Source organism: Emydura macquarii, unplaced genomic scaffold (assembly GCF_026122565.2).
Source record: "Emydura macquarii macquarii isolate MOO-44397 ecotype Brisbane River unplaced genomic scaffold, CSIRO-AGI_Emac_v2 contig_2422, whole genome shotgun sequence".
In the NCBI taxonomy this organism is placed as follows: Eukaryota; Metazoa; Chordata; order Testudines; family Chelidae; genus Emydura; species Emydura macquarii.
Genome location: NW_027132559.1, coordinates 5,593,906 through 5,611,478, shown reverse-complemented (window position 1 = coordinate 5,611,478; position 17,573 = coordinate 5,593,906). Strand labels below are relative to the sequence as shown.

Genomic DNA, 17,573 nt, shown 5'->3' with positions numbered 1-17,573 from the left:
CATTTTGTTGAATGCATAAAGTGAATATTTAAACATAACTTATTGAAGCATGAAATTAATCTTGCACTGGTCCCATAGGACAAAGTTGTTCTGTGTCTTCCTGAAATCACTCTTTCTAGAGCACTGTATCTTTTTTTTTTTTTTTTTTTTTTTAAATGAAGTAGCAATAATATTAGTGTATTTACTATTTAACTTCCATCTTTCAAGTGATGGGCAGTCTTCAGCTATCCCGGTAGCCAGTATGGAGTTTGCAGCGATTTGTCTAAGAAATGCCTTGCTGTTGCTGCCTGAAGATCAGCAGGAGCCAAAGCAGGAAAATGGATCAAAAACTAATAACCAGTTGGGGGGAAACGCAGAGAACAGTGAAAGCAGTGAAGCATGCAGGTAACCACAATTGTAGCTGGTTCATTATTTTAAAAACCTTTAGTCTACAGTATTTGGATGAGATTTCTGTGCCTATTGCCTGTCCTGTAGTTTGACAGGCAGAAAAATAAAGAATGGAAGAGGTAATCTCAAACACATACAAAGTCTCCATGCAAAGTAGTTCTTTTACACTAATAGCAGTTTTTAAATATTGTCAAGCAAACCTGAGGAAAAATTAATGACTGGACTTCCACCATTAAACACTTCTTTTCTTTAAAAACAAAACAAATAAAACCCCTTGAACAATTAAATAGACTTTTATGACTGTTTTCACTGTCTTTACTTATGTTCTACAAATGTTAATTGTGTTTGAGGGTGGTTTTCGTTTTCCCAGCCACCCTGGGAGCGAACGTACTTCTGTAATTCTCAAGCCTGGTCTATACTAGTGATGTAAAAATTCGTTCAAGAAAATCTATTTAAATGTTCTGAAAATTGAATGTTTAAACATGGGGGGAGCTGTGCTCTGCTCCTCACTGCCAAGCAAGAGCTGCCTAGCTGCAGCTCCTCTGCTGCAGAGCCATAGCTGGGCAGCTGTCGCTGGCAGGGAGCTGAGCTGAGCCCAGCTGGACTGCCCACAGCTCTGCACTTGGGGGGGGGGGAGCTGCACTGGACTCTGTGCCTCCTGCGAGCTAGAGTTGCTCAGATCCTTTGCTTTGAGCCCAGGTGCGTCTACCCTCTTCCCCCTCTCTCCCCAGCTGCTCTGGCTTGCGGAAAGCCAAGCCCAGCTGTGGCTACCCCTGCTGGGCTGTGAGCTAGAGCTCCCCAGCTGCTCTGGCTAGAGCCCAGCTGCGGCTACCCCTCCCCCTCCACCCCCTACCGCTGGCTGTGTGCCTCCTTGTGAGCCCAGCACCGCCTCCCCCCAGTTTAAACATAATCAGCTGTTTATAATGTTTAAACAGCTGATTTACCATTTAAATGGTTAGACTTTTACATCCCTAATCTATACTTACATCGGCATAGCTATGCTGATGTAACCCACCATGTAGCCAGTTTTAGGTTGATGGGAGAATCCGTTGAGCTAGCTACCCAGGAAGGCAGACTGACTAACTACAGACTACCAGTGCAGCTGTGCCACTGTAGTGAGAGAGAGGTTCTGTAGTTAGTTGCTGTAGTGAGTATCTACACTGAAGCACTACAGCTGCAGCCGGGCAGCTATGCTCCTGTAGCATTTTAAGTGTAGACAAGCCCTTAGTGTTTTATACTTCAGTTCTAAACATTTGCCATGGATTCAGATTTGGTATATAAAACACACTTGAGTGTTGTATCCTATATTATGCTTATTTCTAAGGTGGGGATGAAGGTTGGATTTAGAAAGTATGAAGGAAGCATACAGTTGGCAATTTAAAAACAAACTGCAAAAAAGATACATCTACAAAATGAATCTTAAAAAACCTCCATTGGTTTATAAAGCGTCTAAAAACATAAAGCCAGTGTATGTGAGATCCAACATGAAGACAACTTTGGTTTCCTCCTGATTTCTCTTTACCCACTTCTCTAAACTTACATATAAAATCAGGGGTGTTGCAGAAGAGTATTAACAAAATTACGTAGAAAACTTTTCTTGTTTCCTGCCTGCACTATGCCTAGCTAATGCTGGTGAGTCCCTCACTTTCATGAGCAAAATAGTCGGGAGAAAATAGTTAGACACCAACTTTGGAGCGGAAAACCAGGTAGTGCTGGAAGTCTCAGTTCTTTTAAGGAAAATAATAGAAAGTTGGATTTTTATTATACCCAAGTTCAAATATATGGTTCTGAAAGTGCAGAAAAGCCATTTATCCCTCTAACAGTTAAGGAACTTAGTGCATCTTGGGTATTTAAAGGAAATCTTTTAGTTTTCTTTTTGTTTGCTGTTGGGAGTATATTTATCCACAGCATCTTTCCTTAGAAATTCTTCATGACCACAGTCCAGAACCTCTGATTTTTCTTGATGAATCTTTCCTGGTGTGTCCCTTTTCCTTAACAAGAGTGAGAAAGGGAGAATGTGCATTGCAGAAGAGGATTTACCATCATATGGTTTCAAAAGCACATGCTTCTTTAGCTAACACAGTCACTTCCGTACCTCCCAAGAAGCACTGACCCTAAAAAGTCCAGTAACTAAGTATTCTTCTTCAAGTAGTGTCCCTATTGGTCTTCTGCCATGGTGTCCTGGGCTTCTGAACCTTCAGAAGAAATTGTGGAGGAGCAAGAAGGGAGTGTTAAGGAAGGAGGGACTCTAAGAACCATATCATCCTCCTCCTGATGAGGCTGTCACATCTCCCCACTGTCTCTGGCAGACTTTTGCCTCTTCCAGGATCTAGCGAAGAGAGTGGCAGACACACTCTAAATACCTCTAGAAGAAGTCAAGGACATCCACCATCTTCTCCTTCACATACTTCACTCATCCTCTTCCTCAAAGATTGCTCTTCCGATCAACACGGCCATTCTGGATCTGACAAAAACCATCTGGCAGACTCCAGTGTCAGTGGCACCTACCTGCAAGCGGTCGTCAAAAAATATTATGTCCCAGCAAGAAAGACTGAGTTCCTCTTCTCCCACCCTCCACCCAACTCCATTGTGGTGGACACCATTAATTCCTGCCATTGTCAACACCAGATGAGGTCTACTTCCTACAACAGGGACTGGAAGCATCTGGACCTGTTCGGGAGGAAGGTATACTCCTCAGCCGTGCTTCAGTTTCAAATTGCCAACTACCAAGCAATTATTATGTCAGTTACTTAAAACGGAATGTTTTTATTGATCAGCTGCCTGAGTCACATCATGACCAATTTCAGACCATTATTCAGGAGGGACTGTTAATAGCAAAGACAATGCTACAATCTGCCTTTGATGCAGCTGACACCCCAGCCAGATCCATCTCTACAGCAATGGTGATGCGATGTGCGTCTTGGTTTCATCTGTCGGGCTTCCTGAAGGAGGTGCAGTCCACTGTTGAAGACCTGCCCTATGAAGGCACAAAGACCGATGCTTCCCTTCATACCCTGAAAGATTCATGGGCCACTTTCTGTTTGCTGGACATCTACGTGCCAGGACAGAATAGAAAGTTCATGCTGCAACCCCAGCACTAGCCACATACCTCCTAATATCCAGCTCAAGGTTATTACGAGCCATAGAGGAAGAAAAATAAATTTTCAAGCTATAAACCATCTGGTCTACAGCCTTCCTCATCCCAGCTGTCTACATCCAATTTTGATGTGTGGCTCAAGACATCAATAGACCACTCCTCCCGACTGCTACAGCTGACCACCACTACCCACCTATTTGGCCACTGGTTGGCAGGATTCTGCAGCACCTGGGAATGCATAACATGAGACCGATGGGTCCTAGAGATTGTTCGCAATGGGTACTTTATCCACTTTTCTTTTGTACCCCCTCCACAACATCCTTTCCTGTCCCGCTTCAGGGACTCTTTCCACAAGTGTTCACTGTGATAAGAGGCGGACAGTTCTCTCCAGTTAGGAGCCATAGAATCCGTATCTCAGCATCTATGAGGCAAAAGATTCTACTCTTGCTATTTTCTGATATCCAAGAGGAAGGGAGATTGGCAACCTATATTAGAGCTCAGCTCTCAACAAGTTTCTCAAAAGCTCAAAAATTCAAGATGGTCTAGCAATGATCATTCCTATGTTGGTACAGGGAGACTGGTTTTTGGCCCTTGACCTTCAGGACGCCTACTTTCCTATCTCAATCCTACCAACTCACGGACAAATTCTCCGATTCACTCTAGGACAAGACCAGTACCAGCACAGGGTACTCCCGTTTGGACTATTGTCTACCCTGAGAGTATTTTCCAAGATTCTGTCAGTATTGGTCGTGCACTTACGCTCCCAAGGGATCAAAGCTCCAATGCATTTGTTTATGGAACTGGGCCTGCAACACCTGAAATTCATAGGTGCCGACCTTGACTCCTTACAGGCCAGAGTTTCTCCTACCTCAACACAAATTATTTTTCTTTGGTCATGCTCATAGAGACCATTCAAAGCAGCTCACAGATATCAGACAGACTGCCTCCAAGTCGTGGGGCATATGGCAGCAGGCACAGCTGAAATACCACATGCTAGGCTTCACATGCAATGTCTCCAGATATGGTTCAGCTCAGTTTACAGACCAAACAGGGCCAGACTAGACAAACCCCTGTCAACACCCACCAGGATTAAAAATTCCTTAGACTAGTTTGGAAGGACCCAGCCAATGTTTGCAAAGAGATCCCCTTCTCACAATCCCCCCATTCCTCGTCTTTGCTCTGTACCACCGACATATCACTCACAGGGTTGGGTGCGCATCTAAACGGCCTTATGATACAAGGCAAACGGTCATCCATGGAGATATCCCTTCATATCAACCTCCTCGATCACTTCCTCCCACTGATCAAGGGATCACACGTGAGAGTCCTAACAGACAACGTAGCCTGCATGTACTACATAAATTGACCAGGAGGAGCCAGGTCACCCTCCCTCTGTGGGGAGACGATGAGACTATGGAACTGGTGTATCTCCCATGACGTCACACTGTCAGTGGCCTATCTCCTGGGCACACAAAACTTGATAGCAGACAGTCTTAGTCGCAAATTCCCACATGACCAGGAGTACTAGACCCAGTAGTGCTTCACGATCTATTCAGGCAGTGGGGGACCCCAACCACACACTTGTTCGCCACTTACATGAACAAGAAATGTCCATGCTACTGCTCCAGAGCAGGGATCGGACAACACTCCCTGGGCGATGGTCTCTCCCTCCCCTGGGATGGGGACGTTCTCTACCTTTTCTCCTTTTTCCCTACTGTCAAAGGTCCTGCTGAAAATAAAAAGAGATGGAGCACGAGTCATTCTGATTGCTCCTACTTGGCCAAGACAGACTTGGTATCCTTATCTGTCACAGCTCATGACATGCCTGCCGATCCCTCTCCAGTCACTCTGTACCTCCTCTCGCAGAACAGAAGATGTACCCTACATCCCAACTTGGGGATTCTCCACCTCAAGGCATGGCTGCTTCTTGGTTCCAACACCTAGAAAGTTCCTGTTTGAAGGAGGTACAGGAAGTACTGTTACACAATAGAAAGTCCTTGACACAACGTACTTACCTGCAAAAATAGTCAAGGTTTCAGATTTGGTGTACTTCCAACAAATCTCCTTGACATCTGCGACTCTTCCACATATCTTAGACTATACATTGACCCTGAAAAGATTGGAGCTGTTTCTAAGCTATCTGAGTTCCCCTAGCGGCTATAATAGCTTTCCACCAATCAATAGAGGGATACTCAATGCTGTCACACCCAACCACTAAAAAGTTCCTCAAAGGTGTAATAAACTTCTTCCAACAACCTGGATTTCCTGCTCCAGTGTGGGACCTAAACCTGGTACTGACAGGACTGACTAGGCCTCCCTTTGAACCCATGGCTGCTTGTTCACTGACATACCTCTCATGAAAATGGCTTTCCTGATAATGAGTACCTCGACCAGGAAACTAGAAGAAATAGTGGCTCTGATGGCACATCCCCCACACACACAATATTCTTTTGGGATAATGTTACGCTCAGGCCATATCCAAAATTCATTTCTAAGGTAACCTCCTTGTTCCACATGAACCAAATGATTCACCTTCCAAACTTTTACCCCAAGCCCTCACCAAGACAACAGGGAGCCTATATTACATACCGTAGATGTCAGGAGTTCCTTGGCCTTCTCTACCTGGGCAGGACGAAGGTTTTCAGGAAGTTCCCTAGACTTCTTCTCTCTCCATTACAAAAAGATCCAAGGGCTCAGCATTATCAGCCCAAAGATTCTCCAAATAGGTCTCGAACTGCATTAGGGAATATTACCAAGTTTGTCATATAACTGCTTCAGACGCTATTCGTACACACTCCACAAAGTTGATCTCCTCATCCATTGCCTTCTTCAAGAATGTCCCTATCTCAGAGATCTGTAGAGCAGTGCCATGGGTATCAATCCCCACTTTCACAGAACATTATGCAATCACTGGGTACTCCATCTCCGATGCCATCTTTGGCTCCACAGTACTGTCATTGGTAACCGACTCGACTCCTAAGTCCCAGGCCTGCAGAAGGGATCCTGCACGGGAGTCAACTACAGTGGGTCACCCATAGGACACTACTTGAAGAAGAAATGATTCACTTTGTGCTGTAAAGATGGTTCTTTGAGATGTGTGTCCCTATGGCAGCTCCACAACTCGTCCTCCTCTACTTCGGAGATCTTGTCAGTGACTCTGTGGTAGAGAAGGAATTGAGGAAGGTTCGTCCGCATGCATGACTACCTCGTGGTGCAGCATGAGGGGAGACAGCACATGATCAGGCTTAATGGACACTGCTACCAAAGTTCTCGGATCAGCAGCGCAGGATCGCAAGCACGCCTACAGTGGAGCACCCACAGGAGGACACATCTCGAAGAACCATTGTTACTGCAGAAGGTGAGTAACTTCTCTTCCTAAATTCATGCTGTCAAGTTCTGAAAGGATTTTCATCTAGTCCTCTCAGCTGGGAACCTTGTCTGTTTGGAGGTAGGGGATAGGAACAATAGAAGAACTAAGATGGTAACATTTTCCTAAAATTATTGTACAGACTGGACCTTGTAACAGACATTCCCCTGGTGAAAAGGGGGTGGTTTTGTGTGTGTTCTGCAACTTTAAGTACAGGTTTCCTTTAATTCTGTATTTTTCTTGATATTTGGTTTGAATTTTGCACTAGAATAACCTCATTCATCTGTAAATGTTTGAGGTAGTGCTTATGGTAAGCAGAGATGAAGCAGTACTAGACTTGGGTGAAAAATTTCTCACTGCATATGAGGTGAAAATAATAATAAAAAAAAAAATCCAAACCAAACCCATGGTCTGTCCTGACCAAATTTTGTTTTTTTCTGCCAAAATGCAAGCAGTCTTTCCCTGCCTCAGAAGGAAGCTGCTTTTGAACATATTGTAGGCTGCAGTTCCATGTTTGGCAGTGTGGAAAGCACTGCTTGCTTCCAAAGATGGAAGGAAAGCACAACTTACAAAATTTTTGTTCAAGGTGTTGAAAATACACGGTTTTGAGAGAGAAGTATGTCTTGAATTGTCCAAATATTTGTGAATATTTGAAGTTTATTGCATTATAATTTTACCAAGTGAAAAATAAGTGTAGCAAAACTGGATTCATATTCTTGGTGTGGTTTGTGGTATGGTTTATATATATATATTAATGTGATAAAGAATTCCTCTAATTTGACCTGACTGCTAAAAATTTGATTTGTACTAGGCCTCTTCCTGGCCTTTCCCTAAATTAAAAGGAAGGAGGCAATCTCTAATACAGAATATGTTGCATTTGTATCTTCCTGTTTTAATAGTTTCCCTACTATAGATTCTTAAAATAGCTTAAAGCTGTGTAAGCTAGTGTTGGTGTTTTTTTTTCTTTTGTTGGTAAAAGCTTGACTGGAAATCCCCCCCTCTCCCCCCCAATTTGAATAGTTAATGATATCAGTGCTTGAAGTATTGCCAGCCTTCATTTTTTTTCTGTTTGCCCAGCCTCCAGTCCCCCTCCATTCCAACCTGTAGGATTCTTGCGGTCTCTTTTTGGTGGGGGGAGTGAATTAGTGTCAGTGGTGGTTATTGCATTTACATTCTTTTTTTGTTAAAGGTTTGAAGGTCACTGCTCACAATTAACAGCCTGTCTTCATTTCAGCAGTAAAAGTCATGAAGGAGATAAATTCATTCCAGCTCCACCTTCTTCACCTCTGAGAAAACAGGAATTAGAAAATTTAAGGTAAGTACTTCTATTGCTGGGAGCTTTAAACTAACAAAAACAAGCAGAACATTAGACTGTAGTTTAAAAGGGTTTTAAAAAAGAAAACAGTTGCATTGCATTCAAAAACTACTACATAGTTCATGAAATGCCTAGTAGCTATCAGCAGCCTAGTAGCTATCAGCAGATTACAAAGAAATTAGATAAATATTAATCTAAGAGGAAGCTTTTACTTTCCTTCCTCAGGGCTACATTTTTAATTAAGAGTAAAACTCAATAAAGAGAAGGGTAAAATTTTAAAAAAAAAAAACCAAAAAAAAAAAAAAACAAACAAACCAAAACTAGCTTTGGGGTTTGTAGACAAGTCTAATGTCCCTTTACTATATTAAAAAAAAAAAAAAAAAAAAAGCATGCTCACCTTACAAAATCAAGAATCTGTGATTCCTACTGCCATTAATGGAAAGGATTGAGATTTAATTATGTTGACTTTTTGTTCGAGAGCGCTGGGAAGGCTAGCTTTAATGTCAACCTATAATATACCATGTTTCTTGGGCAGATTGAAAATCAAAGTAGTGTTATTGCATATCCCACTTCCATATCAGGACTCTCAGAGGTGACAAGGGAGTGAACTGAGTTTTGAACCATGTGTGACAGCACTATATATGTTTTAAGAAAACATCTTTCACTGGAATATGCTTGTAAGACAACTAAAAGCTATTAAAGTAATCTTATTGCCTACTTCATATATTTGTTTTTCTTAGATCAGGACTGTAGAACGGTTGGCTCTCTCTTCCCATCAGTCTTGAAGGGAGGCCACACCTCCTCACTACCCTGCTTCGGCAGGGGCAGTCCCAGCTCAGGGCTGGGGGAACACTCTGAGCTATAAATAGTTCAAAGCCCCCAGTGGGGCAGCAAACGGTTCAAAAGGCCCCCAGGGTGGTCAGGGAAGGGGGAAGGAGATGCAGGCCCACCCGACTCCTCTGCATCCCAGCCCAGGTCACTAGCTGTGGCCGAGGGGTATGCCACGGGGTCAGCAGGGTCCCAACCGCAACATGCTGAGTCACCGTCCGGCTCCCCAGTCCCTGGAGCATGTGGCCCCTCCCTGGGCTACTTCCTTCCCCCTGTCCCTCGGGTACCTGGTGTCCTGCTGTCCAGTCGCCCTCGTCGGGGTAGGTGCCCAGGGGCAGGTTGTAGAACCCCTTGATCTCGTCGGGGGCAGCAGGTTGGGCAGCTCTTCGGGGCCATCGGCGGGGGGGCAGTTCCTCCAAGTCTGGCCCCAGTCAGGCCACTTCCTCCGCATCTGCATCAGGCAACTCCTCCAGGTCCTCGCCCCTCGGGATCACTGGGTCCGATGGGGTGGGTGGATCCAGGGGTCCCGCTGGGCCCCAGGTCTCGTGCTGCTCCTTTGCTGGCACCCGGATGCCAGCCCTGGTCCGCTTCCCCGGGTACCCGGTCTCGGTTGGCTCGCCTGGTACCAGGCAGAGCTGGAGGGCCAAGAGGGACGTCCTTCCCCTCCGGGAGCTGGCTGCTGATTGAGCTCCTTTATACTTCCTGTCCCGCCCCGTCGCTTCTGGGCTGGCAGATGGGCAGTCTCTGGCTCCGCCCCCCCAGGCCTGGCCTGTTGCTCCCCGTCAGTCTTGGAGGGAGGCCACACCTCCTCACTACAAGGACTGTCATCAATACGAGTTTTCTAAAGGCTTGACTAGAATTAAAGACCTCATTTGAGCATGTGTTGGCTAAAACATGCTAACTAGTGTGTTTTAAAAGTTTGATCTGTACAAGGGACTCCTTTAATGTGCTAAACTGGTTGATTTTAAAGCTTTCACCCTAGGATGTCCTCATGTCCTAGAGCTTCAAGTAACAGACCAGTTTTCCAGTAACAATTCTTCAGATATACAGTGCGTGGACATCAACATGTTAGGTGCTCGTATTTTGAATGTTAAGTGAGTAGTAGATAATGGCAGCTGCTAGTGTCTGCTGGTGATTTTCTTTTTATATGAGTGACTGTAGAATATAGAATGTGGCAGACTGGCAGACCAAATTAAGTGATTGTTCGTCACATGTCATGGATTCTATAATTTTCGTTTTAAAAAAAAAAAAATCATGTTTACATTTTGAGATGTATATTAGGGAGTAAGCGATTAAATATGCATCTTAAAGCTTTGTTAGTCTAATTATATTTAGCCTTTGACTATACATTATATGAAACTCAGTTTGAAAAAATGTTTGTCCTGTGCTCTTTGTGACCTTTGAAAAGTGCAGTTTTCCCTCTCAAATTCCTCAAGCGCTTCACTTTAGTTCTGCATGGGTGACTGAAATTTTAAGTAGTTAGTGTTCTTATCTTTGAACTACTCCAATACAGCAGCAAGCACTCAGAATTAGGAGTATGGCCAATGTCAGGGTGTACCATTTTTGGGAAAGAATACACTCATAACCTCATATTAAGGGGGGGAAGAAGGGGGGAATTTGAAGTGCACATGTCTTCTGTGTGTGGCAAAACTAAACCATTGCTGGAAACCTCATGTCAGCTAACTCCATGTTCTTGATCTAATGTATTAAAAATCAGGTTTGAAGGTTCCAGCAATAAGGCACCTCTGTCACACTGGGAACATTACATCTCCATTCCTTGGTAATCCCTGCCTGTTACTTCAGAACAGGACTGGAGAAGTACCAACTAGTGAAATCTGTCTGCATTAAAAACTAAAAAGCATGTGACCTTAAAATCCAATGCTTTGCTGAACTGAATTCCTCAAGGGTATGTAGTCCTGTAGTAATTTTACTTTCTGTCCATATACTGCTGCTTGCCTTCTAAGGCTATATTTACACTACAGCCTACATTGGCAAAATTTATGTTTCTCAGGCATTTGAATGTTCCACCCCCCTGAGTGACATAAGATACACTGACATGCGTGCTCGTATACGTGGTTTCTGCCGCTTGCAGACATGGGTTTTTTTTATGTCAACAAGAGAACTCTCCCATTGGCATAGAGCATCTTCACCAGATGCGCTGCAGTGACACAGCTGTATTGGTGCAGCTGCACTGCTGCATCATTGTACATATATATATGGCCAAAGTGCTACCATTGTGGAACAGAGGAATTTGAAAACCCACCAGAAAACTGTAGTGGTGTGTGTTTTTTGGGTTTGTATATGGAGTTTTTTTTACTTATAGAAATTGAAAGCTTAGAAAAAGGTTTAGAAACATCAGATTTTATGCTTCATAGTTTTACTCTTATTTCTTGTGCTCCCTTTTAATAAAGCAGCCCTGGTCTCTGGTCCTTGAACAAGCAAACAGTGGTTTATTCTTTATCCATCCAGTAGAGCTGTGCAAAGAAACAGTTTGTCATTTTAACCTTCCAGTGCTAGAAATCATCACCGTGGGGTGAAAGTAAATTGGAGAAATTAAAGTTAAACAAAATATGAAGTTTTGTCATGGTAAGGTAATTGATTTATAGACCAAGATTGGTCACTGACGGTCACTGACTCAAACTGAGGCTTGCATGTTGTAAAATTACAGCTAGGGGTATCATCCATAAAACAGCAGAGATCAGAAACAGTACTGTACAGACACAATGGGTCAGATTAGTGCACTTGCAATAGAAGCATCAAGCATTAGATTTTGTGGCAGAGCTGTGGAAACATGAAGGCATGATGGTAAGACTTCTGTTTTCCCTCCTCCTTTTAAGAAAAAAAATTAGAAGACTCAGAACTTCTTCATGGCCTTTCCTAACTCAAGTCTGACTAAAATGAATCTTATGTATTTCTTGCTTTCTGTTTTTTCCTATCACTGTATAAAGCTTGGAGTAAATATGTTGAGAAACTTTTTAAATGCAGTTTCTTGTGTAACTGGTGCCTTTGGGGACAGTGATGGCAAAAGGAATAGGTGTTTTTTCCAGTCTGTTCTAAAACAAAGTCCACACATCATGTAGAGTCAAATTCAACCTCTTACTGGAGTTTAGTTTTCTTAACAAGGAAATTAACAAAAACAAATCTCAGCTCTAGCCTTTTCTGTTCCCAAGGTTCCTTAAGACCACTTGGCCCACAGGCTAAGCGCTCTTTCTACAGACGCATTTGATCTCCCAGATATCCAGATGGGGTAACAAGCAATTTGGAACCCACTTAACCTTTTCCCAGCAGGAACAACACCTACTAACATTGTAAATGGAGGTTATTTGCTGTTACTGGAGGTTTTTTGAGATGTGTGGTCCCTATCTGGATTCCATACGTGGATGTGCATGTGCATCAGGTGCTGGAGCTGGAACTGTTTGAAGTAGTATCTGTCGACCCGCATGTGCATTGGCCACGTGGTGCGTCCGAGGTCTTATGAGATTGCATGGGTCAATGCCCCTCCAGTTTCCCCTTACCCACAGTCATAGAGCCCCTAGCAGAGGAGATGCAGGGTGGGATTGGACCCAGACATCTTGGGGACTACACATCTCAAAGAACCTCCAGCTACAGTAAGTAACCTCCATTTCTCCTTCGAGTGTTGGTCCCTATGTGGATTCCATATGTGGGTTGCGTAATGAGCAGTATTCAGTGTGGAGGTGGGCGCAAGGGCTCAGCAGAAGTGAGAATTTGTAGGACTGCGTGGCCAACTGCTGCATCTGCTGCTGTTGACTGGGCTATGGTGCAGTGAGCGGTGAAGGTGTAGATGGAGGACCACATTGTTGCTTTGCAAATGTCTTGCCATGAGACGTCCGTGAGGAGGGTGGACATCGTGGCTTGCGCTCTCGTAGAGTGGGCAGTGATATCAGGTGGCACAGAGACTGGGGAAAGGGAGTAACGCTTTGTGATGCAGCAGGAGATCCATTCAGAGAGGTGTTGGGAGGAGAGGGCATCGCCTCAGTGGTGTTTCTCTATAGCGAGAGAGAGAGAGAGTAGGTGAGCTCGGAAAGACGGATGCGTTGGAGATAAAAGGCCAGTGCATGATGGACGTTGAGGGAATGTACGCTCTCTGGTGGAGGTGTGTGTGGTTTAGGGTAAAAGGTTGGGAGATGAATGACTTCGTTGAGGTGGAACAGAGAAGCCACCTTGGGGAGAAACTTGGGCTGGAGTCGTAGGGAGATCTTGTCCTTGTGGAACACAGTAAAGGGTGGGTCAGCCTTCATAGCTGCCAGTTCACTGACTTGTCAAACAGAGGTCATAGTCACTAAAAAGATCACATTTATGGAAAGATGGGTGAGCGAGCAAGCGGCCCAGGGCTTGAAGGGTGGCCTAGTTATGGCCGAAAGGATGAGGTTAAGATCCCAAGGGGGAGTAGGTTTCCAGACCAAAGGGAAGGAATTGAGGAGACCTAAGAGGAATCGAGCATGAAGGCAAGAGAAGCCATCTATAAGCAGGAGGAAGGCACTGAGTGCTGCCAGGTGAACTTGAATGGAGGAGTGGGCAAGACCTGAAAGATGAAGGTGGAATAGATAGTCAAGGATAGTTGATATGGACAAGGGCATCTAGGGGGTGATGGTGTCAGGACGCCTATGCCGTGAAGTGTCTCCATTTGGCTTTGTAGCATGCTCTGGTAACTGATAGTCTGCTGTGTGTGAAAACGTCACGCACAGGTGTGGAGCATGCATTGTCTACTCATGAGGTGAAGAGGGTCTAGGTTGGGGAGGTGGATCTGACCGTGTTGTTGCATGAGGAGATTTGGGAGAGGGGGGAGATGGACTGGTAGGCAAGCTGAAAGGTGAAGGTCAGTGAACCAATATTGGTGTGGCCAAAAGGGGACTATGAGGATGAGGACTGCTCACTCCCGCCTCACTTTGTGGAGCCCTTGTGGGTGGAGCGGTATGGGTGGGAAGGTATAATATAGTTCTGGTGTCCAGGGGAGTAGAGGTGCATCCTCTTGAGAGCACCTTTGAAGCATAAGAGGGGAAGCTTGTGTTTGGTAATTGGTGTGAAAAGGTCCCAGCGTGGTGTGCCCCATTGGTGGAAGATGGATCGAAGAGTGGGGTTGTGAAGTTCCCACTCATGGTTACAGTGAAAGAAGCAGCTGAGTGTCCACAAGGTTGTTGTCGGTACCTGGTAGATGGACTGCATGAAGTGTGATGTTGTGTCATAGGCACCAATTTCACAGGTGGATTGCCTCCAGATAGAGGGTCAGAATTCTGGCTCCATGTTGTTTGTTTATATATGCAACCGCTGACTATGTCTGAGAGGACTTGCATATGTCTGGAGTGATGAGAGGAAGAAGCACTTGGCAGGCATGCTGGACAGCTCGTAGTCCTAGGATGTTGATGTGCATCCTTATTTTTCTGGGGGACCTTGGGCCATGTGGTTCTCAATGTGAGTGCCCCAGCACACGTGACGTGTCTGTGGTGAGGGTGATGTGGGGAGTGGAAGAGTTGAAAAGGGTGCCCACCACGACCTTGGATGGGTTGCATCACCATGAAAAGGAAGTCACAACTGAGGACAGGAGGAGGACCCATTTGTTGAGATGGTCCATCTGTGGATCGTACACAGAGCGAATCCACAGTTGAATGCACAGTTATGAGTGGGTATACAGAGGGACAGAGGTGCATGCCGCCATAAGTCCCAGAAGTGAAAGACATTGTCAGAGGCATGTGGGGAGCAATGTTGAAATTTCACAATGAGGGAAGTGAGAACAGCGAAGCGGTCCGTCAGGAGGAAGGCCTATCTGACGGCAGTCCAGGTACACTCCTGTAAAGATGAGTTCTCGGGTAGACTTGTCCTTGTTGAGGCAGATACCCAAGCTGGTGAGGAGGTCCCAAAGTGTATGGATGGTAATGAAGAGGCGTTCGTGGGATGACGCCACTAGGAGCTAGTTGTCCAGGTATGGAAACGGAGCGGTCCAGGCATCACATATAGGTCACAACTATAGCCAAGACCTTTGTGAAAATGCGGGGGCCAGTGGCGATCCCAAAAGGGAGGACATGGAATTCATAATGGGAGCATCCTGCTGTGAAGCAAAGGAATTTGCAGTGGGAGGGATGGATGTCAACATGGAAGTACGCATCCTTCATATCGAGACCTGAAAACTAGGCTCCAGGGGGAGAGTGACCATTTGGAAACGGAACTTGTGGATAAACTGGCTTAACGCCCGTAGATCGAGAATGGGGTGAAGGTCACCTCTTGTTTTGGTATAAGGAAATAGAGGGAGTAGAAGCCATGGCCACGGTAGTGGTGCGGAAGATATTCTATGGCACGCTTTTGGAGAAGGGTATATGCTCCTTTTGGAGAAGGTCATGTTGAGGGGACTCCCATGGGGAGGGTGATGAGAGGGGAAGTCAAAGCGCTCTATGAGGTACCAGCAGTGGGTGATGTCTGATATCCAACAATCTGTTGTAATCTTGCTCCAATTGTGTGCATAAAGAGCAAGACGGACCCTGAAGAAAACCGGAGGGATCAGAGGAGGGGTGGAGAGGGATTTGCAGGTCTTGAGGGAAAAGTCAAAAGAGTTATTTGGAGGGGCACTGTGAGAAAATGGAGGAGGTGAAGGCGGCAGGATATCTAGGTCATTGGGAGCGTTGGCAGGGCAATTCCTGCTGGTGTAGAGAGCAGTGGCATACTGTGGGTCTCTGTTGCCCGGGGGGCCTATGCTTGCATTTGTGCCCCCCGCACGGGGCAGGAGGGGTCCCTGGCTCCCACAAGATGGTGCCGCCCCCCAGCTACCCCCAGGGAGGGGAATGTCTGTACCTGTGGGGGAGAGGGAGGAGACATGCCGCTTTCCTCCTCCTGCACCCTGGGGGCTTTCCGCTCACCCCCACCCTTAACGGCCGTATGGCATCTGCCTCTCTAGCTCCAGCCCTGCAGCGCAATCAATCCGGTGGCCTCACCCCCAGCCAGAGAGAGGAAGGCGAGGGAGTTCCTCCTCCTGGTCACCTACAGCTTTCTGCCCCCTGCCTGTCCCTGGGCTCCATCCACCTGCCCCTCAGAGCCTTCTGTGGGGGCCCCCCCCACTGCGTGTTGTGAAGGGCTGGGCCAGCACCTCCCCCAACCGGCCAGTGCCTAGGGGCCTGTCCCCCTTCCCCGCATCATTACGCCACTGGTAGAGGATAGGGTTGGTAGCAGGTTGGGTGGGATATCAAGGTCGGAAGGAAACCCAGTTTTTGTGGGTAAGTTGGAGCTGGAATATAAAGGCCAAAGGACCGTAATGTGGCACAAAAGTATTTGAGCGAGCGAAGACTCTCATCGGTCTTATTGCTGAAAAGTTTCTGGTTATCAAAAGAGAGGTCCTCAATGGTGGTTTGGACCTCCTTAGGGAAATCAGAAGTCTGGAACTAGGAGTCCCTGCAAAGAACCACACCTGACACCAGGGAGTATGATGCCATATCTACTGGATTGACTGCCACTTGGAGGGAGGCCTTGATCACTAGTTTACCTTCATCAATTCCACTTGTTTAACCTCTGAAAGTGAGGCTTGAAATTCTGCCAATTTAGAGAACAATCGGAAGTCCTCCTTTGCCAGGATAGCCTGGTAGCTGGCAAGATGGAATTGCCGGCCTGCAGATGAATAAGCATCACGACAGATCAGGTCAAGATTTTTGGCCACTCGATCTGGAGGAGTGGTCTTAAAATGCTGCTGTCAGGCGCGTTCTGTTGTTGCTTGAACCATAAGAGAGTTGCGTGGTGGTTGTGTGAAAAGGAAGTCAGTGCCCTTGGCTGGGACAAAGTAGCTCCTTTCTGCTCATTTGAGTGTCAGGGTATAGGATGCTGGTGCATGCCAGACAGCCTGAGCTGGTTGAAGGAGTGCACTGTGATTAGGAAGTGTCGTGTGTAAGGGTCCTGCTGGTTGCAGGATGTCCAGGAACTCGTCCTGGGCATCCTTTACATCCTCAGCCAAATGGTTGAGGGCTATTGTCAGGAAGTCTTTGTACTGGCCATGGACATCTGGTGGGGAGAGGGGGGATGAACGCTTCATGTGGGGCTGAGGCTCCAGTCGGGAATGGTGATTCTGACAGTTCCTGTGGTGTCGATGGTGTCAGGGCCATGATGGCATTTATGGTTCCTCATAGACTGAGAGAGAGGTCGTGTACACTGGTGAGCCTGACGATGAGAGGGTGGTGGTGCGTCATGGCCAAAATAGGGACCCAATGGTGCCAGTAGGACCAGGCATACGGGTCTGCATGCACTGGTGGCCTTTGCGGGTATTGGAACCACGGCTCCATGTGCGGTACATACACTGGTGTGTAAATCAGGCATTGCAGCTCCAGACTGTATGAGCCTTCCAGTGGAAAGGCAGGGCCTGATTTCAAGGACCATTGAGAGTCTGATGGCTGGTCTGGGAAAGGTGGTACTGTTGGGGTTGGTGGAGCTGGCAGTACAGGTAGGTCCTGTGATGAAGTTCCAGGCTACAAGGCTGGCAGTTGACAGAGGAGCAATGGTTCATCCGCCGGTGATGGAGGCTGGATCCCAGGTGAACTGTGCTGCAGCAGGGAGCCTGCAAAGGGCAGAAGCTGCTCTTCTGTGGATGT

General features: G+C 46.2%; 1 protein-coding gene across 2 annotated transcripts in view; it reads left to right on the top strand.

Moving 5' to 3' along the window:
• Positions 1-17,573, top strand: part of CNOT10 (CCR4-NOT transcription complex subunit 10) — a 71,532-nt gene that overhangs the window by 30,579 nt on the left and 23,380 nt on the right. The window contains exons 12-13 of one of the 2 annotated variants that reach the window (XM_067561837.1): positions 208-384; positions 8,089-8,166. In XM_067561837.1, coding sequence (XP_067417938.1) covers positions 208-384; positions 8,089-8,166 — 255 coding nt within the window. Of the gene's footprint in view, positions 1-207; positions 385-8,085; positions 8,167-17,573 lie in introns of both variants that reach the window. The other variant, XM_067561836.1, reaches the window with a different exon arrangement.